General features: G+C 41.1%; 1 protein-coding gene, 1 non-coding gene and 1 pseudogene across 6 annotated transcripts in view; all 3 read right to left on the reverse strand.

Moving 5' to 3' along the window:
* Window positions 1–26659, reverse strand: part of TTC39B (tetratricopeptide repeat domain 39B) — a 145601-nt gene that overhangs the window by 38983 nt on the left and 79959 nt on the right. For all 5 annotated transcript variants that reach the window (XM_003911696.3, XM_021927494.2, XM_009188739.4 and 2 more), the window contains 5 exons: window positions 26011–26106; window positions 13479–13589; window positions 10297–10428; window positions 9131–9207; window positions 3172–3239 (listed from right to left, as the gene is read on the reverse strand). In XM_003911696.3, the coding sequence (XP_003911745.1) occupies window positions 3172–3239; window positions 9131–9207; window positions 10297–10428; window positions 13479–13589; window positions 26011–26106 (484 nt within the window). The remainder of the gene's footprint in view (window positions 1–3171; window positions 3240–9130; window positions 9208–10296; window positions 10429–13478; window positions 13590–26010; window positions 26107–26659) is intronic.
* LOC116270020 lies at window positions 16126–18111 on the reverse strand (annotated as a pseudogene).
* On the reverse strand, window positions 16558–16691 carry LOC116270152. The gene has a single exon (XR_004178082.1). It is a non-coding gene; the product is annotated as a small nucleolar RNA SNORA70 (small nucleolar RNA).

Consider the following 26659-nt stretch of genomic DNA (forward strand, 5'->3'; position numbering starts at 1 on the left):
TATGTTCTGCATTTCCAGAGAGAAAGTTTTTCTAGTCTATTGATATCAGAAAGATGCTCTGGCCGGGCGCAGTGGCTCACACCTGTAATCCCTTTGGGAGGTCGAGGCGGGTGGATCACGAGGTCAAGAGATCGAGACCATCCTGGCCAACATGGTGAAACCCCATCTCTACTAAAAATACAAAAATTAGCCAGGCATGGTGGCGGGTGCCTGTAGTCCCAGCTACTCAGGAGGCTGAGGCAGGAGAATCACTTGAATCTGGGAGGTGGAGGCCGCAGTGAGCCGAGATCGCACCACTGAACTCCAGCCTGGTGACACAGCGAGACTCCATCTCAAAAAAAGAAAAAAGAAAATGCTCTGCTATGTATTTCTTGTATACTTAAGCATCCTCCTGTAGCAAAAGAAAAACTGACTTTCATTTACTAATTTCATTAATTGCTTCAATATTTATTGTTCTAATTATTATAAGAATCAATAGATATGAAATTCAATGTTTATCTTTTTAATTTAAGGAATCTTATGATTACATAAGATCCAATACCAACCAGAAAAGAATTTCTTAAATTAGCTTGAAATATGCCTCGAAAAAAAAAAACATATTTCATTTCAGGATTCATCAAACTTAAATTTAATGCCTATTTTATACCAGGCACCCAAATGCAAAAACAGATGAAAGTAATACAGTATGTTAAGGGAAGGCGTCATGTGTGAGAAGGAGCCAGGCATAGGGACGGAGTCATGCACGGGGATGGGATCATGCACAGGATGTCATGAGAACACAAAGTAGTAGCATGGAGAGGGCCAGAAATCCCTCCTGGAAGCATTGGTGCTTTAAGCACAAAAATAATTAGAAACTGGCCAGGTATAGAAAGGCAAAGCAGATGTGAACTTTGTAAGCAAAGTAAAACTCAAGTGGAAAGACGGGGCGGCATTCAGGATCATGATGGGTTTGGCCATGTGTGCATATGTAATTCCACACTGCTGAAGAATCTATTGCAAAGAGAATGACCAAGGAGTTAAGAAAGCTACCTCCAGCCATGCTACTCAATATGCAACGCTGTCAGTGGCATCCAAGGACACCTGTAAGGTGTGTGTGTGTTGGCAGGGGCGGGGGCGGTAAGGGAACATAGAGAGGAGGTACCAGTTTTGTTTGAAAAAGTACCCCCCTCATTTGTGATATTCTGATACAGAATACTGCCATAGTCAGTAAGAGCTAGTGAATGCTGAACAGAGAAGTGACCAAGTCAGAGACTCGTTTTTAAGAGGGTACTCAACCCTCAACTGCAGAATAGGGAATGAGCTGAAGGTAAAAGAAATTAGAGAGGGAGAGTCACTAGGTTGCTGTACAGTTCAGCAAAGAGTGGATAAGCACCTCTTCTAGAACAATGACAGAAAGAGATGGAGTTGCACAATCTTTAAAAGGCTAAAGCAGCATGAATATAAAAATGATTGGGTAGGAGGCATGAGGAAGAGGGCACAAATATGGATATCTCTTTAATTTCAAGTCCGCAAACATAAAATAAGCCTCCAAATCCCAGATTTGATTGCCAAATCCCTGTTTGGAAAACAGAAAAAAACTTGGGCCTCCATGACTATCATTATGATGCTTACTGAGGCAATAAGACTGTTGTTATCAACCAGCCTTTGTAACGTCTATGTTTTAGGAAACAGGGTCATGGGCTACAGTGATTCCGTTTTATTAAACCAGAATCCAACCTAAGAGGTAAACCTCCATGAAAAGAAAGAAGCAACTGCCAAATAATTTAAGATTGTGGCCAGGCATGGTGGCTCACGTCTATAATCCCAGCACTTCAGGAGGCTGAAATGGGTGGAACACCTGAGGTCAGGAATTCGAGACCAGCCTGACCAATATGGTGAAAACCTGTCTCTACTGAAAATACAAAAATTAGCCAGGTGTGGTGGCGCACACCTGTAATCCCAGCTACTCGGGGGACTGAGACAGAAGAACTGCTTGAACCCGGGAGGCAGACGTTGCAGTGAGCCAAGATCGCGCCACTGCACCCCAGCCTGGGTGACAGAATGAGGCTCTAACCACCCCACACCCCTCCACAAAAAAAAAAAAAGATTGTGATTGAGGAAGATTTTTCCATTTTACAGTTGAATTTCTTTCTGATTTCTTACACTCTCTACTCCACCTCACTCTCACTGTAGCCATCACTGCCACCCATGAAGCCATTATGTGAAGATTTATGTTTTAGAGAAGCATTGGAAGATACAGAAATAGGCAAGGTACTGACTGTACCAATTCTCAGAGGTGAAATTAAAATGCCTCATAAGAAAAGGATTAATTGTTTAGTGACTTTTAAAAAACTGTTTTTCCAAAGGAAGAAATAAAAGAAAGGGGAATTAGAATACAGAAAGGAGGGGAAAAATAAAATTTGAAGTGTACATGAACTTTCCATGTATGCCTAACTGAACTTCACTGAGGCAAGTGGTGTAAAACGGGGCACTTCCTCTGCCCAGGCCACTCCCATGTGCGGCCTCTACCAGTAGAAAGTACAAAGCGGAATATTCTCCCGGTTTCCACACAGATGCATCTTAAAATTAGATGTGGCAGTTGCAAAGCAGTTTCTTTAAAGTTTCTTTTTTGTTTTTGAGGCGGAGTCTTGCTCTGTCACCCAAGCTGGAATGCAGTGATGTGACCTCAGCTTGCTGCAATCTCCACCTCCCAGGTTCAAGTGATTTTCCTGCCTCAGCCTCCTGGGTAGCTGGGATTACAGGCATGCGCCACCACGCCCGGCTAATTTTTTTTTTTTTTTTGTATTTTTAGTAGAGACGGGGTTTCACCATGTTGGCCAGGCTCGTTTCGAACCCCAGACCTCAAGTGATCCGCCCACCTCAGCCTCCCAAAGTGCTGGGATTACAGACATGAGCCACCGCGCCTGGCCTAAAGTTTCTTTAAAGGCACAGTCTTTAAAGGGCAATGATTCCCAGTGGAGTGCAATTTGAAATAGATTCTTAAGTACAGTAGAGGAGGAACAAAACTCTCTAGCATCTTTTTTCAGCCAAAGTTTATCAGAATAACAAATATTTGCCATTACAACTCTAAGTCAAAAGAACTGAAGCTTTGACATAGAATGCACCACATTTTTCTATGCAGCACTGGCTGTCTTCCCAGCCAATATAAATTCTAAGCCAAATATTCATTACCTGCACAAACGTGAGTGCAGCTTTCTGTAGGAGACACTCGGCATAACAGATTTCAGCATGCATTTCCTCTATGAAAAACAAATAAAATTATATTAAGTAAAGTCCCATATCCAAAGTGATTGCTCTGTGATGCTCAGGAAAGACTGGCAGATAAATTAACCCAAGAGAGACCCCAAAACTTAGATGGCCCTTGTGCTTCCACAAAAGCAGAATGAGAACCCCAGTTCTCACTTTGTCAGGAAGATTTTCCTGGAATGTGTGAAGTGTTCAGGGAGGTCATCCCCGTTCAAACATAACTGCAAAGAGTCAGTCACTTCGTATCAGAGACCCAAACTCAGCTCACAAGGGGAAATTAACATTTAAAAGCACTTTTAAAAAAAAGGAAACCACTTATTTTTTAACTTAATTAGTAAAATAAAACTTTGGCTGTGCGCGGTGGTTCATGCCTGTTATCCCAGCACTTTGGGAGGCCAAGGTGGGTGGATCACCTGAGGTCAGGAGACAGAGACCAGCCTGACCAACAGGGAGAAACCCCGTCTCCACCAAAAATACAAAAATTAGCCAGGTGTGGTGGTGCATGCCTGTAATCCCAGCTATTTGGGAGGCTGAGGCAGAAGAATCGCTTGAACCTGCAAGGTGGAGGTTGTGGTGAGCTGAGATTGCGCCATTGCACTCCAGCCTGGGCAACAAGAGCAAAATTCCGTCTCAAAAAAAAAACAACAACAAAACAACTTTAACATAGTTTTAAAAGTTGAAAAAAACTAAATTAAATGTATGAATGCTAGCTTCTAAAATATAAAGGTATGGTAACCATGACACTAACCAGACACATTAACTACCTGAAAAGAAAGCAGCAATTCTCTAGAGCTCAGTGAAAAAGAAACGTACTGCATGGCCATGTTAAGACTCCTCATATGTGAAGATCTGATATAAAAAGAGACAGCACTATCCCAGTTTTAGGCTAATTTGATCATGTAGATGTCTAGCACAAGAATAAGGTACTCTCAAAAAGGGGTTAGGTGGGGCTCTGTGCATCCCAGGGGCCTGTGGAGTACCCCAAAACACATACCCTAGCTTCCCAACAACCCATTATACTTGCAGAGAATGGAGAGACAAATCTTTACTTTTTTCCATATACAAGTCAGCAGATTCTTGCTCTATCCATGAGATGCAAATTGGCATGATATTTAAGTAAATGAGCCTGGGGTATTTAATAGCCTGGGCTGCTAAACACGCTCTGCCATGTACTGGCTATAGGACCTTGTCCCCTCTCTGCTGGTTTCCTCATTTATAAAGGCCACTAACACCACCTCTGGTTCACAGCTGAAGGATCAAATGAGGTACTGCACGCAGAGCTCATGATACAGAGTTAGCACTGGATCAATGCTAGCTGAGTGCACTGAGATTACTGCCCTTGATCCATGCCACTGCTTTTTGATAAAAGCTCAGAAAGCATTTTTATGTGGAATGTGACTGAAAATAGAGTATTTCTGTATTATTGGGATTACTGCTAATAGACTTAGACGACAACAAGTACTTTCTTGCACTTATAGATCCCACCCCCACCCTATACACACATACAACCCACTGGTTCTCACAAATTGGTTCAAGTTCCTGCCATGCTCATATTCCAAATGTTTAATTTACAAAGAAGCCCCTCTGCAGCTAAGGTCTTCAACAGCACACAGAGAGATGGGGCCAAAGTCACGACAAACCAAACTTGAGGAGTTACAGCCTGCATGCCCACAGCCAGGGTCTCAGTCCTTCAGAACACCTCTCCTCAAAGTGTGCCTGGTGATTTTCTAGCTGTGTTCAGTGGGATACCAACTGGTAATTTACTTTTACACAGTCACCTGAATATCCTCTTCCTAGGTAATTCTGTGACAGAGTGAGAATCAGGAAGTATTAGCTATGAAAGTCTGCTCAGGAATACAGATTGCTGGCTTGGGGTACATGCAGAGGGGATGAAGTCTGTGGTGGTGATGGTGGCGGTGGGTGGGGGGCAGAGGGGAGTGGGCCGGTAACAGGAGCAAGGAAAGCCCAGAGCACCTTCAGGAAAAGCCAGTCAAGGGAGGAGACAGCAATGAGGCTGGAAGGGTTAAGTCAAGGCTCAATTATAAATGGCCTTGAATGTTAGAGTCTACAGTTGATTCAGGAGGCAACAGTGAGTCAGTCCTTTCAGAGATCTGAGCAGACAGGTGGGCAGATCAGGGTTAAGTGAAAGATGAACAAATTTAAGAGCAGCACAGGGATCAAGGCAAACAGAAAAGGCATGAGAGTTTGAACTTTGCATTCCGCAAATAAATATCTGTCATATTAAATCCCTTTCACATCCTAGGCACTCACTGCATATAAATATCTATAAAGGCCATTTGAAACCCATTTGGGGCAATCCGCCAGCCACAAGAGAAAAAAACTAGTATGTTCCACGTTAAACCCATGAAAAGTTTAATGAAATATACTCACTCCTGTAGACAACCAGACACTCAAGGATGTAAATGAAAATTACCAAGAGGAAAAACAAATCACACACTTAAAGCTACAATGTTTTGACATGCTCCCTTGAACACAAAGTCTGTTTGGGTTGCAGTTGACAGCCAAACTCACTAAGAATAAAATACAGCTTAATTTATAAAAGTCTTACTCTTTCACTGTGTTTGATTTACACTGCATAGTTCTTTAGTTCTCAAAATTAGCCATTAGGTACTTATGAGTGGGTAACTACCAGAATATCTCTTAATTGTAAATTCCATAGTCCACAGGAGTAAATATCTTCATGATGCAGTGAAATAATGTTAGCTAAGCATTGCCTTTAGATATGAAAGTCTAAATAAACCTGTATTTCATAATAGGCTATACTCACAAGTGTATTAGTTTATTTTATTTTAGTTTATATTACTTTACTTTATTTTTATTTATGTAGAAACAGACACTTGCTCTGTCACCCAGAGGAGAGTACAGTGGCATGATCTGTGCTTACTGCAACCTCTGTGATATGGTTAGGCTTTGTGTCCCCACCCAAATCTCATCTTGAATTGTAATCCCCATAATCCCTACGTATCAAGGGTGGGACCTGGTGGGAGATGTTTGGATCATGGGGCTGGTTTCTTCCATGCTGTTCTCATGACAGTGAGTGAGTTCTCATAAGATCAGGTGGTTTTGTAACTGTTTGACAGTTCCTCCTACATGCCCTTCTCCTTCCTGCTGCCTTGTGAAGAAGGTGCCTTGCTTCCTCTTCACCTCATGCCATGATTTTAAGTTTCCTGAGGTCTCCCCAGCCATGCAGAACTATGAGTCAATTAAACCTCTTTCCTTTATAAATTACCCGGTCCTGGGCAGTTCTTTATAACAGTATGAAAATGGACTAATACACTCTGCCTCCTGGGCTCAAGGGATCCTCTCACCTTAGCCTCCTGAGTAGCTGGGATTATAGGCACAAGCCACCATGCCCAGACTATTTTTTATAATTAGTAAAAAGTAATTTTCTACTTTATTGCAGATTTCCTAAAGTGCCATTGTTCAAAGACATTATAAAAACATAACAACACAGTATCATCTATTTTCAAGATGACTAACACAGAAATAATTCAATATTTCCTTTATCCATATATGACACATTTCGTGCCCTTCTCTACTTGCCTAAAGGAGAAAGTGTGGGTTACGGAGGAAAGAGTTGTGGCTTAGGGAAAGGCAAATGATCAGTTAACCCTACTCTGCTAGGTGGGGAATCCTGGTCATTTGTTTATAACTCTGATCAGTTCCAAGTCTATAACGAGGAGGTTAGACAGGTAAATGTTAAGAAAAGCAACAAGGACAGTATATAGCACATACAGAACGCTTTTTAAAAATGGAGGATTATCAGCTGCGTGCGGTGGCTCATGCCTGTAATCCCAGGACTTTGGGAGGCCCGAGGCAGGCGGATCATGAGGTCAGGAGATTGAGACCATCCTGGCTAACATGGTGAAACCCTGTCTCTACTAAAAATACAAAAAATTAGCTGGGCGTGGTGGCAGGCACCTGTAATCCCAGCTACTCGGGAGGCTGAGGCAGGAGAATGGCGTGAACCCGGGAGGCTGAGCTTGCTTGCAGTGAGCTGAGATTGTGCCACTGCCCTCCAGCCTGGGGGACACAGCAAGATTCTGTCTCAAAAAAAAAAAAAAGGAGCATCTTATTTTTCAAATTATTATTATTATTTTTGAGACAGAGTATCACTCTGTTGTCCAGGCTGGAGTACAGTGGCGTGATCTCGGCTCACTGCAACCTCCGCCTCCTGGGTTCAAGCAACTCTCCTGCCTCACTCAGCCTCCTGAGTAGCTGGCCACTAGAGGGAAGCCATAGAGAGGGTAACAGAAAGGAGAATACAACAAAAGAGTTCAATTTCTTTTGGGCCTATTTGATTTCTTATTAACCCACTTTAATGAACTTTAGATCTAATGGAACTAATTTACATAAGTACCCCAAAGACGGAAGATATGTAGACACATTCTATCCGAAGTCAAGGGGATAAATAAATTCTTACAAATAGTTGGAGGTCAGTTTCCAGAGAAAAAGATGTAGGTTTCAGCTGCCTAGTGTGACCAATGAAATACCATTCTGTTTGACCATGGTTTTGGGGTCAACATCATGCCCCTTTGAAATAAGTCCCAAAGATGTGAAATGTCTCATAATTCCTCTCCTATACTCAATACTCTAGCTTCACATCGTGCACATGTTCCCAAGTTCTCCGAAGTCCAAAACAAGCTGATAATACTCATCTAACAAAATAAATAAAACTTCCTAATAAAACACCCTCAAAAATATGTCTGACATATACTTGACCATTAGAAACTACTCTGACAGCAGTATCCAGAACTGCTCTTGCTCTAATCAACCAAAGCTACTTCTAGTAGCTTTGTATTTTGTGTTTTCTAGTATGGTATATTCTAGTATTTTGTGTCACCTCTTCAGATGACACATTTGACGATGACAATACAGGCACAGATTCTCCTGGGATGGCAAAAGCTTTATTCTACAATGATCACATTTGAAGGACATTTTTTTTTCCTTCTACAGGAATATCTAGATGCTTCTTTCTTGGAAACTATTCTGGACTAGAGTGTAACACTGTAAAGACAGAACTGATCATGAAACTTCTGCCCTAGTCCCAGGGGGCACATCAAGCAATTTACAGCAACAGCCGTCATTTCCTCCCATCCATCTGATCAGGGTGCCGCAGCCAACCTTTCCTGGATTCCTGAATATTCCTAAATGTACACAAACCACGCATCTTCCATACTGTGAAACATCATTTTTTAAAAGATATCAAAATTACTTTCACCTTGAAAAAAATTTTTAATAGCTTGTGGAAAACTGAAATTCTCACAGATGAATGGTAAGAATATAAACTGACCTATACCTTTGGGAAAAAAAAACTGGGAATACCTATAAATATTGTAACTTTTCAAACTGCCAGTCTCGGTTATTCCACTTTTAGAAATCTATCTTATGAAATAACTTTTCAAGATGCATGAATCTGTATGTATAAGGATTCTAGGACACCATTATTTGTAACAGTGAAAAAATAAAAACAATAGAGAAAATCCAATTTTGGTGCACAATACATCAATCCTGTGGAATATCACACAGCTGTTAAACACTCACATGTAATGACCTGGGAAAGTGTCAATGTCAAATGTACACCTATTATGTGATTCTATGCTTGCAAAAAAAAAAAAAAAGAAGAACAATCCATGAGTGACAACAAAAACCCTATGTGTACCTTATTTATGTATTTGAGTATGTACGCAGAAAAGGCTTTACAATGAACTATTAACAATGGTTACTTTTGGAAGGTCAGTATGATAGGGAAGAGAAAAAGACATTCCATTGACTTTATACACTTCAGTATGGAATTTTATGAGATGATCATTTTTTAACTTTTAAAATCAAGGAAAAAAGTGATCTTTTAAATGACTTTTACCTTCACTCAGTTGCTCCAGGGATCCTCTAGAAAGAAGACTTGAGAAAGATTCTACAACTGTGTATTTTTTCCTGTATCTACATCGAGTAAATAAAAAGGGAGATAGAAAATAGAAAAAAAAATCAGGCTAAGCTCATTTTCATTTGCCATTCATTTCAGTCACTATCACACCAAAGAGTCAAAAAGCTGAAACTCTAAACCCTGAAGTCTGTAGGACACAGATCATCCTTTTCCAACACTCTACACTCAGCACTGGCTAGCCACTTGCGGGAACTCAGTCTGTGTTACTGAACACCACGTGGGGAAACCCACACACGCCAGTGAAAACTAACCTCCAAAGTACCTTCCCTTATCCTGATAACTAAAATCAGGATTTGTGTAAAATTCTCCACAGGTGAAAAATGAAGTTAAAGTGCAATATTTGGAAGCTCTCTTCATTTGAGGAGCTTACAACACCATTATATCAGGATGCAATTTCACCCATGTTAACCTTCTGATCATGAACCTTCTGCCCTAGTCCCAGCGGCACATCAAGCAATTGACAGCAACAGCAGTCATTTCCTCCCATCCATTTGCTCAGGGTGCCGCAGCCAGCCATTCCTGGATTCTTGAATATTCCTAAATGTCTACAAACCAAGCATCTCCCATACTGTGAAACATTTATCATTTTTTAAAAGATATCAAAATTACTTTTGCCTTGAAAAAAAATTTTGATAGGGTCTTCCTATACACACAGGGTAAAGCTTAAAATAAAACTAAAACTCTATCTCATTTTCACCAAACAAAAGTGTTCAAAAAGAGGTCCTTCTTAAACAAATAAAACATTCCCTCATGAATTTGCATCTCCCACTTAAAACAAAAACATTCCTTGCATGGCTTGGTTTGGCGTGCAGTACCTAATGTCATCTACCTTGAGAGATGCTTGCTGCTAATCCCATAGAAATCCCCCCCCCCAGATCTCTGTAGCTCAGACCCCAGGTTATCAAAAAGAAAAGTGGAATATATAGATGCCAAATGGGAATCCTTCAGCTTCAAGGCTGAATTTCTTTTCTGTAACTGTGGCCAATTTCAGACACAGAGCTCTTGGTCAGGCAAATTACATTATTTTTGTCACAAAGGCATAAAAGTTTGCAGTCACATCTGAAGTACTGAATGACTCGTCATACTTTTGGCAGGTTTGTAAAGCGTCCTTCATGGCAGAAATGCCATTTTGGATGTCCTGTTGCTCGAAGGTCAGGACAGCCTGCAACACCACAATGGTACTGTAGCCCAGAGCATGGTACATACTCTCCTTAGCCCTGGGGAGAAAACAGGGAATTCAGACATTTTAATTCAATGGAAATACTGATCATAAGAAATCCTAGGAAATGCATGTTCTGACTTGCACAGTAACCTTTATTCCTTCACCATAATCACCAAAATTATATGGGTGGTGAAAAATAACCTCTTAAAAACTCAAGTACCAAGGACTTTCCAATGTAAACCCACACAGGCAGAACAAAATGTTCCAGGTTGAAGGGGACAATATGCATTTCCCTATTTCAACACAAGAGGGCAGCCTGCAGGCAGATTCCAAGCAAACCCACTGTCTTCAGTTGAAAAGAGGGCAGCATACTACCACCTTTGGCTCTGAAGTAAGTGCTAAAATAAAGGCCGCTGGAAATGTATTTTTTGACAGAGAGATTCCGATATGTTTTTTCAAAAATAAAGGCTCATTTAAAGTAATTCCTCTCCTCTCCAGCCAAAGGCCAAGAGCAAACAAGATTTTGGAACAAGTTAGGCTGGTCACAAGAGCCATGACCAAAGTAGACGTCAGACCTTATATCTAGTCTAATCCCATTATCTGAAATTCCTGATTAAAGTTCTTGATATTTCAAATCATCAAGTTACAGTGAGAACTGCTTCAGGATTCTTAAGGATGTTAATGACTCCTAACGGATGGCAGACATCCAGATTCTCGGGCTGTGAGAACATCATTTATTTTCTCAAAACTTCTTAAGCTGTATTAATTATTTATAAGGTTTAAAATGCTAATGCATGGTTTTGTTTTTAATTTAAATATTAATGCATAACAGCCTGCTGCCATGCACAACAAATACAAGCCACATTATTTTTTGCCCCCACGGAAATAGTCTAAACATCCTTTGGTAATTTGCAGCTTGTCCTGAACATTGAGGACACTCACTATCTGTTCAAAAGAACCACAAGGAATCAGAGCAGCTCAAAGTTAATCATTAATTGTGGTTTCAAACCTCACATTTTTAACTGGAAGCTCTTTCAAGAAGAAGAAAAAATTATTTCAAATGAGGGAAAAGTATTAGTTATTTATTTATTTATTTTTGAGACAGAGTTTTGTTCTTGTTGCCCAGGCTGAAGTGCAATGGCACGATCTTGGCTCACCGCAACCTCTGCCTCCTGGGTTCAAGTGGTTCTCCTGCCTCAGCCTCTCGAGTAGCTGGGATTACAGGCATGTGCCACCATGCCCGGCTAATTTTTTGTATTTTTAGTAGAGTCAGGGTTTCTCCCTGTTGGTCAGGCTGGTCTCGAACTCCCGACCTCAGGTGATCCGCCTGCCTCAGCCTCCCAAAGTGCTGGGATTACAGGCCTAAGCCATTTAAACAGTGAAACATGTATAAAACTCAGAGATGAACCTGACTGAATACAACACTAAATCGTTTATTTTCATCCCATGTCATGATCAGCTGTGTGTCAGTGGCAGAGAAAGACTTGTTTGAATAAAAATCAAAGGAGACGGCCGGGCGCGGTGGCTCAAGCCTGTAATCCCAGCACTTTGGGAGGCCGAGACGGGCGGATCACCAGGTCAGGAGATCGAGACCATCCTGGCTAACACGGTGAAACCCCGTCTCTACTAAGAAATACAAAAAACTAGCCGGGCGAGGTGGCGGGCGCCTGTAGTCCCAGCTACTCGGGAGGCTGAGGCCGGAGAATGGCGTGAACCTGGGAGGCGGAGCTTGCAGTGAGCTGAGATCTGGCCACTGCACTCCAGCCTGGGCCACAGAGCGAGACTCCGTCTCAAAAAAAAAAAAAAAAAATCAAAGGAGATAATGGGTACGAAAATACAGTTAAATGGAAGAAATAAGTTCTAGTATTTCATAATAAATTATAATTAACAATAATTTATTGTTATTTCAAAACATCTAGAAGAGAATAATTATAAATGTTCCTGACACTAAGAAAAGATAAATGTTTGAGGTGATGGATAACCCAATTACCCTGATGATCATTGAACATTGTGTATAGGTAAGGAATTATCACATGTACTCCAAAAATAGGTACAACTATGGCTCATCAATAAAAACATTCAAAAACCCAAAGAAGACAGGCAAGCAGGCAGAGAAAAGACACAGGCGAGACCAAGAGAGAGGGAAAGACAAGCAGACAAAAGGAGGTAGAGACAGAAGACAGAGAAGTCTGAGGGACTGAGAAGGACAGAGGGAAAAAAGCACGGGACAGGCAAGGTGGAGATTGTGAGGCAAATATTGAAGACAACACTGAAAGATTTCCTTAGACTACAGGGCTTCACCATCGATTTCATCATTTGTTCTTAACCTGTGGAATGACAGCTGACCCACCTTGACTACAGCTATTCTAAATCTTAACAGAATTTCCATAGCAGCTCCTCAGCAGGTCAATTAATCTCTAAGATTCAGATGACCAGAATCCAGTCACCTTAGTAACCACTCAAAGTAAGGAATGAGATTGCCCACTTTTGTGCCGAAGTAAACTTCTAGGAAATTATTATATGAGGTCTAAGCTTCATCTAAACAAGTGTTTGAGGGCACAATGTAAGACTATTGTCAAGATAAAGACCGAGTAAACAGGCAAGCACAGGTTTTATTGCCACATCCGAAAACTTAACAGGTACTATTAATTGAAATTAAATTGCTTAACTTGTTTGTCGAACAAATAGAGAACCCCAGTAATATTCTTATTATCTTAAATTTCTTTTTAGCATTGAGATCAGCATATTCTGGTTCTTCCCCTCCCCATTTCAAAGGAAATTTTTTTCAATATTTAAAAGGAACAAACATAAAAATATTTCACTGAAGAAAGCAAAATTGAATCCTTATAAAACTACTTATAAGATGACAATATCTGAACAAGAGAGATTAAAATATGCAAAACAATCAGGAATTTTCTACTGATTATATTTGAAAACTCAGATTTCTAAACTGAATTTTAAAAGTGACCAAAGTAAGGAGGTCTGAACTAAATTAGCTTATCAATATTCAGATGGGAACAGATAAATTAATTTACAAGCATGACATCAAAGAATCATCAGAAACATCTGAAAGATATTTTATCTAAAAGACACAAAGTAAATTACCAGGGGCGAAGCAATTCTAAGGCATCTGTAAATTTGTTGCTTAGAAATAAGTTCAATGCCACAGCACATTCTTCGAGGCCACTCTTGAGATCCACCTTGGTTGATGATGAACTAAAGATCAAGAAAAAAACACAGAGAATTTCTGTAGTTTTACCATCAACAAGTTGACCCCAGGGAGTGTGTGTATGTGGATTCTGGAGACAGGACAGGCTGGAATTCTAACTTTGCTGTTTACTGTCTATAAGATCCCTGAGTCTCAATTTTCTTATCTGTAAAACGCGAAGACCAACACCTACTTTGTGGGGCTGCTGTGAAGATGAGGTAAACTGACAAATGCTGCTCACAGCAGGCGCTAAATAAATGATAGTTCCCTTCCCCACTGCTTCAAAGACCGTAAGGGTAGGAATTCCACACTTTTGTACATGGAGGAGGGGAAGACTATTTTATTTTAGTCTGGTTATACATGGGAAAAAAACGTGCTTCACTAGAAAACCATGCACTGCCGAGACACTGGAGGAGATCTCTACAGGTAATTAGATTCTGATTCCCAGGGAGCTTACAACTCTGTAAATTGCAGATAACTAATAGCAGTGCAAAATAACTGTTGTCTATAGGCGTGTTAATTTTGCCTGGCCAGTAGAGGCTCAACTAACTTCCCTCCCCAGCTGTGGAATAAGTTAGTTTTCCTGGATTTGCACATTAATTTCAACAATACTTTACTTCACAGAAATTTGTTCTGTTTTGATTTCTCCTTTGAATCTGTTATAACACCTGCCAAATGTCCTCATCTATAATTAATAATTAATCAGTGATTAAATAAAATCCTTAACATGTTCATTTTTGTATCTATATGAGTCATGATTTTATCCTTTTTTCAAAATTATATTAATCACTTATGATTGAGAGAAATTTTGTTCTTTAAAGCCATCTCTAAAATGTTTTGTGTAACGACCTGTAAAAGGGCAATATTTCAGTAAGTAAATGAGCAGTAGGATGATCTGGTAAACAAAAATGCTGATAAGAAATAAACCAGCAGGCATGTTTGGCTCATGCCCAGCACTTCAGGAGACGGAGACAGGAGGAATACTTGAGGCCCGGAGTTCAAGACCAGCCTGGGCCACAGAGTGAGCACTCGTCTCTATAAAAAAGTTTTTTTCAAAAGCCAGGCATGTGGTGTGTGCCTGTAATCCCAGCTACAGGGATTGCGGTGGGAGGGTCGCTTGAGCTCAGGAGTTTGTGGTGTAGTGAGCCATGATCATGCCACTGTACTCTAGTCTGAGCGATAGAGACCTTGTCTCAAAAAAATAAAATGGGGCTGGGCATGGTGACTGATTACAGCACTTTGGGGGCCGAGGCAGGTGAATCACTTGAGGTCAGGAGTTTGAGACCAGCCTGACCAGCATGGTGAAACCCCATCTCTATTAAAAATACAAAACTAGCAGAGTGTGGTGGCACATGCCTGTAATCCCAGCTACTCAAGAGGCTGAGGCAGGAGAATCACGTGAACCCCAGAGTCAGAGGAACAGTGAGCCGAGATTGCACCATTGCACTCCAGCCTGGGCAACGGGAGTGAAACTCTATCTCAAAAAAACAAATAAATAAAATGGGCCAGGTGCGGTGGCTCACACCTCTAATCCCAGCACTTTGGGAGGCCAAAGCAGGCGGATCATTTGAGGTCAGGAGTTTGAGACCAGCCTGGCCAACATGGTGAAACCCCATCTCAACTAAAAATACAAAAATTAGCTGGGCTGGGCGTGGTGTTGCACTCCTATAATCCCAGCTACTCAGGAGGCTGAGGCAGGAGAACTGCTTGAACCTGGAAGGTAGAGGTTGCAGTGAGCCGAGACCATGCCGCTGCACTCCAGCTGGGCAACAGAGCAAGACGCTGTCTCAAAAACTAACTAAATAAATAAATGAAATGAAATAAAAATAAATAAATAAACTTGGTAAGTATTTGAAGTTGAGTTTCCATCCCACCAACCTCTTTAATTTCATTCTTTAAGACATGAAAGCAAAGTGCCCCTTCAGTGACTCCTCTAGCAGGAGTAGGTTCCGAGGGCAATGCCAGAACACCTTCCCCTCGCAGGTCTTCTCGTGGCTCCTCCTTGTTATTCAGACCTCAGCTAATGCAGAGCAGCCTGGCTGACCCCCTCCCATCCTGTCTCACTGTTTTTCCTTCTACCATTATTACCATCCAAAAGTATTTTGTGTGTGTCGCATTTGTAGACATGCTTGTCTGTCTTCCCTCTCTAGAACATAAATGCAAGGAGGTTGTTTTAGTCATTCCTGTGCACCAGTGTCTTGGACAATACCTAGAACATATTACATGCTCAAAAAATATTGCTGAGTGGTGAATGGGCGGATACAACTGTTCTGAGTAGAAACAGAGACTTCTTCATGCCTAGAGTTTGAGACAGCTCCTCTAGGATGGAGTAGAACCAAGGCAAGCTCTTAACGGAGGGCTAAGAATTGCTTTGCCCTTAAGTTTCCAGTGAACGAAGAGATCAAATAAAAATGCTAGGAGTTCACAAACCTCTCACAGCAAGATTTTTCACAAGAAAGTTGCCTGATACCTCCTGTACCAGTCCATAACCAAATTTTGTCAGCGTTACCTCCTGAACATCTCTTGAATTTATCCCGTCTCATCTTTTTTTTTTTTTTTTTTAGGTGGACAGGAAGTAGAATTTATTGGTGAATATTAAGAGGGGCAGCACAGTGGAAGCCCTCATGAGTGCAGGGCCTGCCACTTGTCCAGAGCGCCACGATTGGGAACGTACTTGACCCATCTGGGATGAGCCGCTTCTCAGCCACCATGTCTTCAAATTCATTGGCATTGAACTTGGTGAAGCCCCACTTCTTTGAGATGTGGATCTTCTGGCAGCTGGGGAGCTTGAACTTGGCCCTGCACAGGGCCTCAATCACATGCTCCTTGTTCTGCAGCTTGGTGCGGGTGGACATAACTTGGCCAATGTGAACCCTGGTCACAGTGCCCTGGGGCTTTCCAATGGCACCTCGCATGCCTGTTTGGAGCCTACACTGGGGTAGTGCAAGGTCAGAAACATGAACATCCATCTGAAAGGACTGTCTCCAAGGTCCTTTAGAGCAACCCATACAACAAACAGGCTGCATCACTACCAGGGAAGCTGCTGTTTGCAGCCATTGCACACTGGGCCCCCATGAGGAAAGGAACTCAGTCGGCTTAATTGGCTGCAGGTATCCCGTCTCATCTCTACCGTCCAGCACAGGTTAGTCATCAGGTGTTGCCTGGGGTCTATAGACCCATTTCTTTCCCCATTGCCTACCTCTGCTCCCCCTCATCAAATCTTTACCTAGAGTCCTTTCAACTAATATTTATGCTAATATGTGCCAGGTACTCTTCTGGGTGCTGGCAATACAGCAATGAACAAGACACACAGGATCCCAGGCTCTCAAAGAGCTTTCGTTCTACTGGAGAAGGGAGGGCAGATTTGCACAAGCAGACCAAGAACTGACCAGGGTCATCCCTGATTGGGATAAGTGGTTTGGAACAGAACCTAGGTTTTGGGGGAGGCAGGGGTGGGGAGAAGGCCCAACATTAATGAGGATGGTCAGGAAAAGCTCTCCAAAAAGGTGACATCCAATCGCCATATAATGGAGCCAGCCATGGGAATATCTAGGTTGAGGGCAGAGGGGGCATTCTAAACTGGGAACGTGATGAGCAAGGCAGAGAATGAAAGAAAATGAGGACAGAAAACAGGCAAAAGCCAGAAACCATAGTGGCGGAGAGGATGAATTTTATTCTTTGAACAAAAGGAAATACACTGGCTCAGAAATCCTCACTCTTTTCTCAGCATCCCTTCCCTTCAAATATTAGCTGTTCCCATTTTACCTCCCACCAATTCTCTCTAAGGTTACAGCTCATCCTTCATCACCAGGAAACAGACTGTGAACAGATACTAGTCCTCTTGCCAAACATCCACCTCTGCATCTCAGCTGGCCACACTGTCACCTGGGAGGATACACTATACACACCCCCACTTAGATACACAAAGTGGGAGCTCAGCACCTCTGAACACGGTATACTCAGCTCTTCCGAGTGGTTTACGATGATGCTCACCTGGAATTAACACTCCTCTGCAGAACACTAGGGCTACCATGTGTTCTGTAAGGAATGACCAGGACAGCAACTTTCCCCATGGTCAAAACTTCTGTCAAGTTATCTCTCAGACACACACGTTCTTCTTCATTTCCACTGCCATCACATTAACTGAGACTCTTATCACTTCAGATCTGAATTCTGAAATACTCTCCAAGAATGCATTCCTATGACTGCTTTGACTCCGTGGTTCTCAAACTCTAGCACACATCAGACACACTGGGAGACCACTCTCAGGCTACTCTCCTCTTCCTAAAACAGATGCTCACCATTCTACCTCCTTAGATTAAGAACCTAAAGTAGCTACCCACACCTACCACGTGCACTAGAAATAGGCTCACCACACCTGTCCAACCAGACTGGAATGATGAACAAGGCTATTTAAAAACAGGCCAGTATAGTCAGGTGCAGTGGCTCATGCCTGTAATCCCAGCACTTTGGGAAGCTGAGGTGGGTGGATCATGAGGTCAGGAGCTCCAGATCAGCCTGGCCAACATGGTGAAACCCTGACTCCACTCAAAATACAAAACTTAGCTGGGCATGATGGCCCACACCTGTAATCCCAACCACTGCAGAGGCTGCAGTGAGCTGAGATCGTGCCACTGCACTCCAGTCTGGCGACAGAGTAAGACTCTGTCTCAAAAAAAAAAAAAAAGCACTCCGGTATTCTGCAAGAGGCTCATCAGCATAGCATCCCCTCAAGTACAGCATGATGTAATTAATGAAAAGATTCCTGGACTGGAAATTAGAAGTCAGCCAAGCCATTCTCCAGCCTTGTGACCTACACAGTGCCCCTTAACTTCCCTGAGTCCCTAGTCTTATCTTTGAAGTGCTCTCATTTCACAACGTCTGCAGAAGCAAAGGCAATGGTTATTATGAGTGTGTTTTGTGGACTTTCCAGCCCTGTGCAAGTTAATAACCATGTCTAATTCTCCAAAAACTATGGTGCTCAGTCCACATATTCATACTCCTGCCCTGCTGGAGACACGCCCGAGCGCCTTTCATAATATACATCTTCAGTGAGGTGACGACTCCTCATGTTTCTAATTTAAAAGGTATGTTAATTTAAGGCAGGATGAGTTTTTTAGTCTATTTTAAAATATATATATATATAAAATGAATACATAACTTAATAAAAATTTGGAACTATACTATATCATTATCACTTACATTCCAATTCTTACTTTAGGAATTACTTTGTAAGCTTGGTTACAAAAAACTTCATAGTAAATGAGCATCTGGGCTCTGGAATTGGATCCTTTTATTCATTTCCTGACTCCCTTTTGCCTCAAGAGAAGTCAAAGATTTCCCACAATATATTGGTTCCACTGCAACTGTGATCCTAGAGAACTAGGCTGCAGCCTCCCAAGGCCATTTTCTATTACTTATCTGGAGGTTTTGTCTCTTTCCTCTAGAAATCATAATTTTTACTCACTTATGTTGGACAGGGAAATAACTGGTGACCTTTTTTCTCCTCCTTCCAAATTATCTGAACTCTGCTCACATTACTTTTATAATGAAAAACTGATTTATAAAAATTTTGAAACATAAAAGCAGTATTTTAAATAACAGCAAAGGAAAAGTATTTTCTCCACCACTTCCCAGTTCTGTAACCGTGAACTCACTTTACCTCTGTAAGTCTCAGCTTCCTTATCTGTAAGATGGGGATCGTTAAGTCTGCAGTTACTACTATACAAAGTAGTTGCAAAGATAGAGGAAGCCTGGAATTAAGAGTATAAGCATTATATATATTGAGGCATTACTACAGTTCTCCAGAAGTGTCAACCTGCACCACCTCCCCTGCTAAGAACCACATACGCACACATACATGGTGACCTGGCAAAGTTTCTCTGTACTTTGCTCATAATCTGATGACCTTCTACTATTAACATATCTGATTCATGAGATCTATTGATTAAAAGGTAAAGAAGGGATTTTATTATTTATATTACAATCAATAAAAGTCTACAAAACCAATATATAATTATCATATCCCCTCACACTTCTCCCCTGAAGCAGGTCACAAGACCCTCATCTAAGAGGTGCCCTCCCTGGACCCTGAGGAAAGGAACATCCTTATCTCCAACGCCTCGGACTTCCCTGAGCAGGGACTTCACTAGATGAACGCTCCTGGATTTTCCTCTCCCTCCTCCCCTCTTCATTATTCAGATGAATTATCTGATTGGTGAGCTGGAAAGAAACACGGGGCATAAATGGCTCAGCCCCTTTCTTACATGGAAAGAGGGTGCAGAAAAGTCTATTCTCTCAGCAATGCAGTGAGCTAGCAGGGCAGGCTCTACTGCCCCCCACCGCCCAACCACGACCCTCACAAGGGAGGCCTGTGATTTAGGGCTGAAATTCCACACACGGCTATTTCAAAAAGAAGCCCATTTTTGCATGCATCTAAGCTGTAATACAACCTCCAACATAGTCTTTGTGAATAACGAAGCTGTGAATTTGATCTCCATAGGCCTGACTCTTGCATCAGTATTTCAACTTAGGCCAAAAAGGAACCTTTTTTCCAAAGATAGAACTAAACACTTAGAATCTGTATGCACAGAATGATGGGCGGACAAGTTTACTCTTCAGAGACTTTTACTAATTTGTGTGGAAGTATCCAGGGTTCTTTTGCAAGCAAATCCAAATCCAAGTCCCCTGCACCTGTGGACTCCAGATCTCCCCGCCCTCAAGAGCTCCAGGGCAAGAAGTCTCAGGCATTACTACAATTCAGCTGTGTGGTGTTCAGAAGCTCAGAAGCAACTGTGACTGGACAGCCAGACTACAGAAACTCCTGTTACCATTTCCCATTAGTTATCCAAGGGAGAGGAGGGACCCCATAAGCTCATAATCTACAGTGGGCTGTGTTAGATGGCAAGACTTCCAAGAAAGTCCTTAACCTCTCCAAGTCTTTGTTTCCTCAGCTATGAAAAGGATGAGGACACGACAATATCCACCCAACAGGTATTATTAACATTGCTGTTATGAGCATCAGAAAAGATAAAAATGCAGATGTAAAAGGTAAAAATGCAACTACGTAATGCACTAAAAGGAATGATGTAAATATTATCATCTATGAAAGAATAAAAGTGCCTGCTCTCTCCTCGTGTGAATAGTGTGCTCATCCTTCAGACTCAAATGGGGAAGCAGAGGTTTTTTTTTTTCTTTTCATTTCCAAATAATTTCAGGCTTCCAAAAAGTTGGAAAAATAGGACAGAGTTTGTATACCCAGTTCCCCTAGATAACATCTTACATAACACTTTTGAAGGGTGCTGGCAATGATTTTGTAGCATTGTCCTTCAGTCTGTCTGATGTTTCCTCATGATCAGATTCAGGCTACACATTTTGGGCAAGAGCCTACGGCCATATCACCCTGAACACACCCGATCTTGTCTGATTTCGGAAGCTAAGCAAGGTCGCGTCTGGTTAGTACTTGGACAAGAGACATGATGGGCAAGAAAACCACAGCAGTGATGCCATGTTCTCAGTGCATGGTATCAGGGCTATGAGCTGCATGCACAGCTTGTTTCTGGTGACGACCGCACAGCTAGGGTGGTCTCTAATGTGAGGTTACTACTGTTCCCTTGGGAGTCACTAAGCATCTTCAGGGGAGGTTCTCAACACTCTGCAGATACCCCATTTCACAACATACATTGCCCCCTAACTTGAGTGTTCTTGTCTGTACCCATTACCATTGTGGTTTGTCAAACAGCAATTTTCTGTTCCCGTCATTTCTTCCACATCAGTCAGAATGAATATAGGGAAGAGCTCTCCCTCCTACCACTGACATGTTTACCCAATTATTTATATACTATAAACACATCGCTATTAATTCATTCTGTGGACTATATAACTCATTACAGTCATTATTTATTTTCTTTCTCAAATTGTCCCAGATTTGGCAATTGGAAGCTCCTTTATGTTGCTCCCGTGTTCTTTCGACAAGCCCTGTCCTTTTTTCCAGCAATTCTTTACTTTCTGGCACAAGATATTCTAGGTTCATCTCGTACTTTCCCGGCCCTGGTGCTGGAATCAGCCAGGAGCCTTGGTTTCTTTTGTCAGAGAATGGCATCAGAACTGCGGCCTTGGGTGCCAGGGGTCTCTGCGTCTAGGCCCCAGAATAGCAGAGTTCTGACCCAGAGCCACCCCTGTGATGCCACAGTGCTTCAAGTTATGTCTACTTTAGTAGATCTGTTAATTAACAGAAAGAGTTGGGTTTTGTTCTTTTTTTAAAAAAAGCACTTAGTCTATATAACCAAAGCATGATATATAAATTCATTTAAATTATTATACCTTAATGCCCCTCCTTCCTATCCTGATTTTTTTTGTTAATAAGCACAATTATAATAAGCTGCTTTTTAGTATTGCATTGTTACATATGGTAATACTTTTACATTGCCCAATATGTCTCTAATAAAAATAACTTATTTTGAAACGACTTCTCGGCAAACACTGGTGACTACTCTGGTTAAGCAACTAAGCCAGATCATTAGGCGAAGGCTAAATGAATTAGGAAGAAGCAAGACAGGGTAACATAAGTACAGTGTGAAGGTGGGATGTATTCCCAAAAACTTGCCTCGGCTTTCCCGAGCTCAGTCAAGGGTTTTTGTTGTAGTTGTTAAACTAAGAGGGATTGTTCCGAGAGGGAATGGTATACATGTGGTAATGGCATGGAAAATACACCTGGCACTCTTCTAACACAAAGGAGGTAAAAGCTAGGCTTAACTCTATGTAATAACAGCTGGGCAATCTGTCCTGCATTCTTTTTTTTAATAGTGGTAAAATATATACAGCATAAAATTAATTATCATCTTAACCATTTTAAAGCACACAGCTCAGTGATGTTAAGTATATTCACACTGTGTGAACCAAACAGGTGTGGTTCATCACTTCAATCTTTAGAACTTTTTCATCTTGCAAAACTGAAACTCCATACTCATTAAACAACTCCCTCTATCCTGAATTCTTTACTAACCAATCCAAGGGAGAGTCACCCTCTTCTCTTATAAGCCCTTGGCCAACATTTTGCCATAACCTTCATGATTGAGCCATGTAGACACCTCATCCCACTAAACCAGTCTCTGGAACTCAGTCTCCTGAGCAGCCAGAACTCCCTATGTAATTCTGGGATATCCCAACGCCAACCTTGATTTGGTAACTAAAGCTACCAACACTCTGTATCCACACTGGGCTGACATATCTAGGCTTGGTAAGTGAAGTATAAAGAAGTCTATGAAAGGTTTTCTCTCCGTTCCTTTAGTTCTGAGGCCGTAGACCCCTGTTCTGTTTTGATGACTTTCTCAAGTAAATCAAAAAGACACACTTTAACTTAGAGACTGTAAATTGAGCAACCTTGTGTTCAGTCTGTTTCCTATGGAAAAATACATATTTGATGAGCCAACAATATGTCTCCCACCTCCAATGAAGAGATGTGGTAAGAGGAGAAAGTAAAGTGATGACAAAGCTCTGGCCAGTGTGCCGAGTCTTTCCTCACTTTTCCAAAGTGACCTTAACACAGTTGTTTCAACAACTAGTTTCTAAACAGATTTGAAGTGATGAACACAAAACTGTCAAATGTCTTAAAGTTTGTCACTTTGGTGACCTGAAAGGACACTGGCAGGAAATTCTAACTCCAAGAATTTCAGAGTGACAAGGCATTTTAGCTGATCATGTACTTCTCTGGATATGAGGATCCATTTGTGGGAAGATTCTCTCTTGGCTCTTTCAAGGTTGGAGGGAGAATCAAAAGAAACCATGGTTGTCAAAACACTTTGTAAGACTAAACAAGTGAAAGGGATTATAAGCAAGGAGGCAAATGAGGTTCTTAAACGTGCACTGGCCCAGAAATGAGAAGGAGGAGCATCAAGATGTAATGCCACCACTGCCTGGCCGTGGCACTTGGCTATGTCACTTGACACCCAGGGTGTCTCACTTGTTAAATGGTGACTCAAACTCCCTCCTTGGCTGCCTCACAACTTTGTGTTAAGAAGCAAATAGCTATTTGTGGAGTGAGGAGTACCAGAAGGAGTAACATATGAGGTATGGCATTATCATTTTCTGTTCAGACTAACTCCATAAGAGCCACATTTCTTGTCTACATCCAAGCTTCCTCCACTTTGCAAGTGTCCTTCTAGGCTGCTCCACATTACATTTATAAGGGCTTGCTTTGATACATGCATTAGAAGACCTATTAATCAAAAGGCAGAGTGAGAATGTCTATTATTTAGTTATTAAAAAGAAAAAGACTATGAAAACTGCAAATGTGAATACAGGTTGAGCATCCCTAATGTGAAAATCCAAAACTGAAATGCTCCAAAATCTGAAACTTTTTGAGCACTCACGTGACACTCAAAAAAAAAAAAAAAAATGTTCACTGGAGTATTTTGGATCTTTGGATTAGGGATGCCCACCCTGTGCTATCATGAAAACACTTCTCAATTATTTCTTATATTTGACCTCCACTTCCTTTTATGTAGCTTTAATCTCTTCCTCTCTAACTCCTTCCCAACTCAGAAATATACACAAACCTCATTCATTTCTATTTAAAGTAAAACCAGCAAGAAAGGTAACTCCCTCAATCTCGCTTTCTCTCCTAACGCACCCTTCTCCCACTCCTTCTTTTCATAGGCAAGAGCTTCAAAAAAGAACTGATGCTCACTCTCCCTACTTCCCCACCTCCCATTGATCTTTAGCCCTGCAGCCTGACTCCTGCCTCAACTTCCCTGAAATCTTACGAGCTAAAGGTCTCCAATGACCTAACTATGAAATGCAAAGGATACTTTTTCACCCGTATCCATGAAGACCTCTTTGCCACACCTGGCTCTGCTGACTGCATTCCAGAATTTGCCCCTCCCCCAAGTCCCTTGCCTGTCCTGTGGCCACCAACTCATAAAGTCTTCCTCTCTCACACATCTATGTAGCTCTTGTTTGAACTGCCATTGTCTCAGCCATCCTTCAATGTTCTGTGTTCCCAAAGGTTCCTTCCTCCATTCTCTTCTCTTTTGGTATGGCTCTCTGGGAAATACAGGTGTGGTTTATCACTTCAACGACTACGTGCATGCTAAAGACTTCCAGTCTACAGATGCAGCTTGTTGCTGACTATGCATATCATGCCCTTATTTATTATCGCTTTCAGTAATTTTTATTTTATTATAGCTTTCAAACTCAGCATTATAAAGTCGTTACTTAGGAAACCATGGGATGAGTTAGAGGATAACTATGAAGGAAGAGCACTTTTTGAAGAAAACACAAAATTCCATGAGCAGGGACATACACAGTAAAAAAGGATATGGAAAACAAATGCCTTAAGATACTCAGAAGTTATTTTCAACTTCATCTCCATTCTGCAACCTCTTCTGTACACTCCGTGAGTAGAATCCTAAGACAAACTACCAAACCCATGAGTATAAAGAACACATGCAGAGCTGAAATTTCAAATGCAAAATCCAAACTGCTAAGGATCTGCTGTATAATCTTAAAAGTTTAATAAACCTCTAAGGATGGATGAAAAGTGCTTTCTCATGTACTAAAACAGCTTTAACAGAGCTGCCTTAATAACTCACAAAAAACAACCTTCATGTTCAAAGAGAGAATCTGTTAATTCTAAATGATCTGGAAAGGAACAAAAATTAACCAAGTATGATATCACAGAAAAATATCTAATGGAAGAGGAAAATATCGTGATATATTAAGTTTTAAAAAGTAGATTACTGAACAGTATATGTAATATGATCCCAATTAAGAAAAAAATTTAATATCTCTACATATGAAGAGAAAAACAATGCACACAAAAATAATTAGGATTATAGTAATACATATTTCATTCTCTTTGTGCTTTCTATAGCTCTGAATTTTCTACAATGAACACTTCTTAAAATGTATTTTTAAATCAAGATTATGCAAAAAATGTAAGAAAGAAACAATCATAATACAATATTTGATGAAAAAGTCTATTATGGTTACAACTGTATCAAGAAGCACATGCCTAGGAAAAAGACTGGAAGGAAATACACCAAAATTCTGTGTTCAAGTGGCCATCATTATGGTTGATGTTTGTCCTTTCCTCCATTTTCCCCAATGTCTGGCAGTGTGATTTACTATTTTATAATAAAAATAACTGCCAAAAATATTTAAAGACAAAAAAGACTGGAAACGGAGTTGTGCCCCAAAGTTGAATTTTGTTTTGCTTTCATGTAACAGTGCCACCTATTCACTGAGTCCCTGAGCAGCCACCGTTTCTCCTTCCCTGATTTATAAAATGGGCACTCTACTTGCCTAGGCGTCTCCTGACCTCACTGGTTTGTCAAACACAATGCACTATGCAAATATCAGTATTCTACTCCTTCAAGGGTTGGACTGTTCCCCCCTCTTCCCCCAGGAATGCCCACGACCCTTCCTGACCTGTTCACAGTAGATGCTCCACGCTGTCTGGGTGCCTGTTGTGTATCACATGATGCGAAGTGAAGGCTGCTTGTTGCCATATCTGAGTGAGAAGATCTGTTAATTAAAAAGGCAGAGTGAGGATTTTTATTTCCTTGTCCTGTGAGAAAAATCTATACCAGTGCAATTACACAACACAAGCCTTCCAATTATTTTTATACATTTATCAATTTTAAAAATCAAGTAACAAAAATCTACTGTGTGTGTCAAACATTCCTGAAATACAGCCCTAATAACCTTATTTTTTCATTCTAGTACACAGAAAATAAGTTAACTGAAATTACTCCACAGCTCTCCACCCAAAGATAGGATTGTATCTTATATATGTCCTTCCAGTTTTTTTTCCCAAGTAAATCTTACATATTTTAATAAAACTTTATTAAAGCTATGTATTACAATGGGTTATCATATACAGTTATCATGGATTACATACAGGAATTATTCTGAATTTTTTCTTCTCAATAAATCCAGAGTTGCTTTATCATAGCATCTGCAACATTCTGCTGACTGGAAATACGATAATTTGTTACCAGTACCTCATTTTCAGGCATGTAGGTTACTCCCAAAGTTTTGGCATTACAAACTACTGTAATAAGCCCCTTTACTCACT

The sequence above is a fragment of the Papio anubis genome, chromosome 13 (assembly GCF_008728515.1).
Source record: "Papio anubis isolate 15944 chromosome 13, Panubis1.0, whole genome shotgun sequence".
Classification (NCBI taxonomy): Eukaryota; Metazoa; Chordata; class Mammalia; order Primates; family Cercopithecidae; genus Papio; species Papio anubis.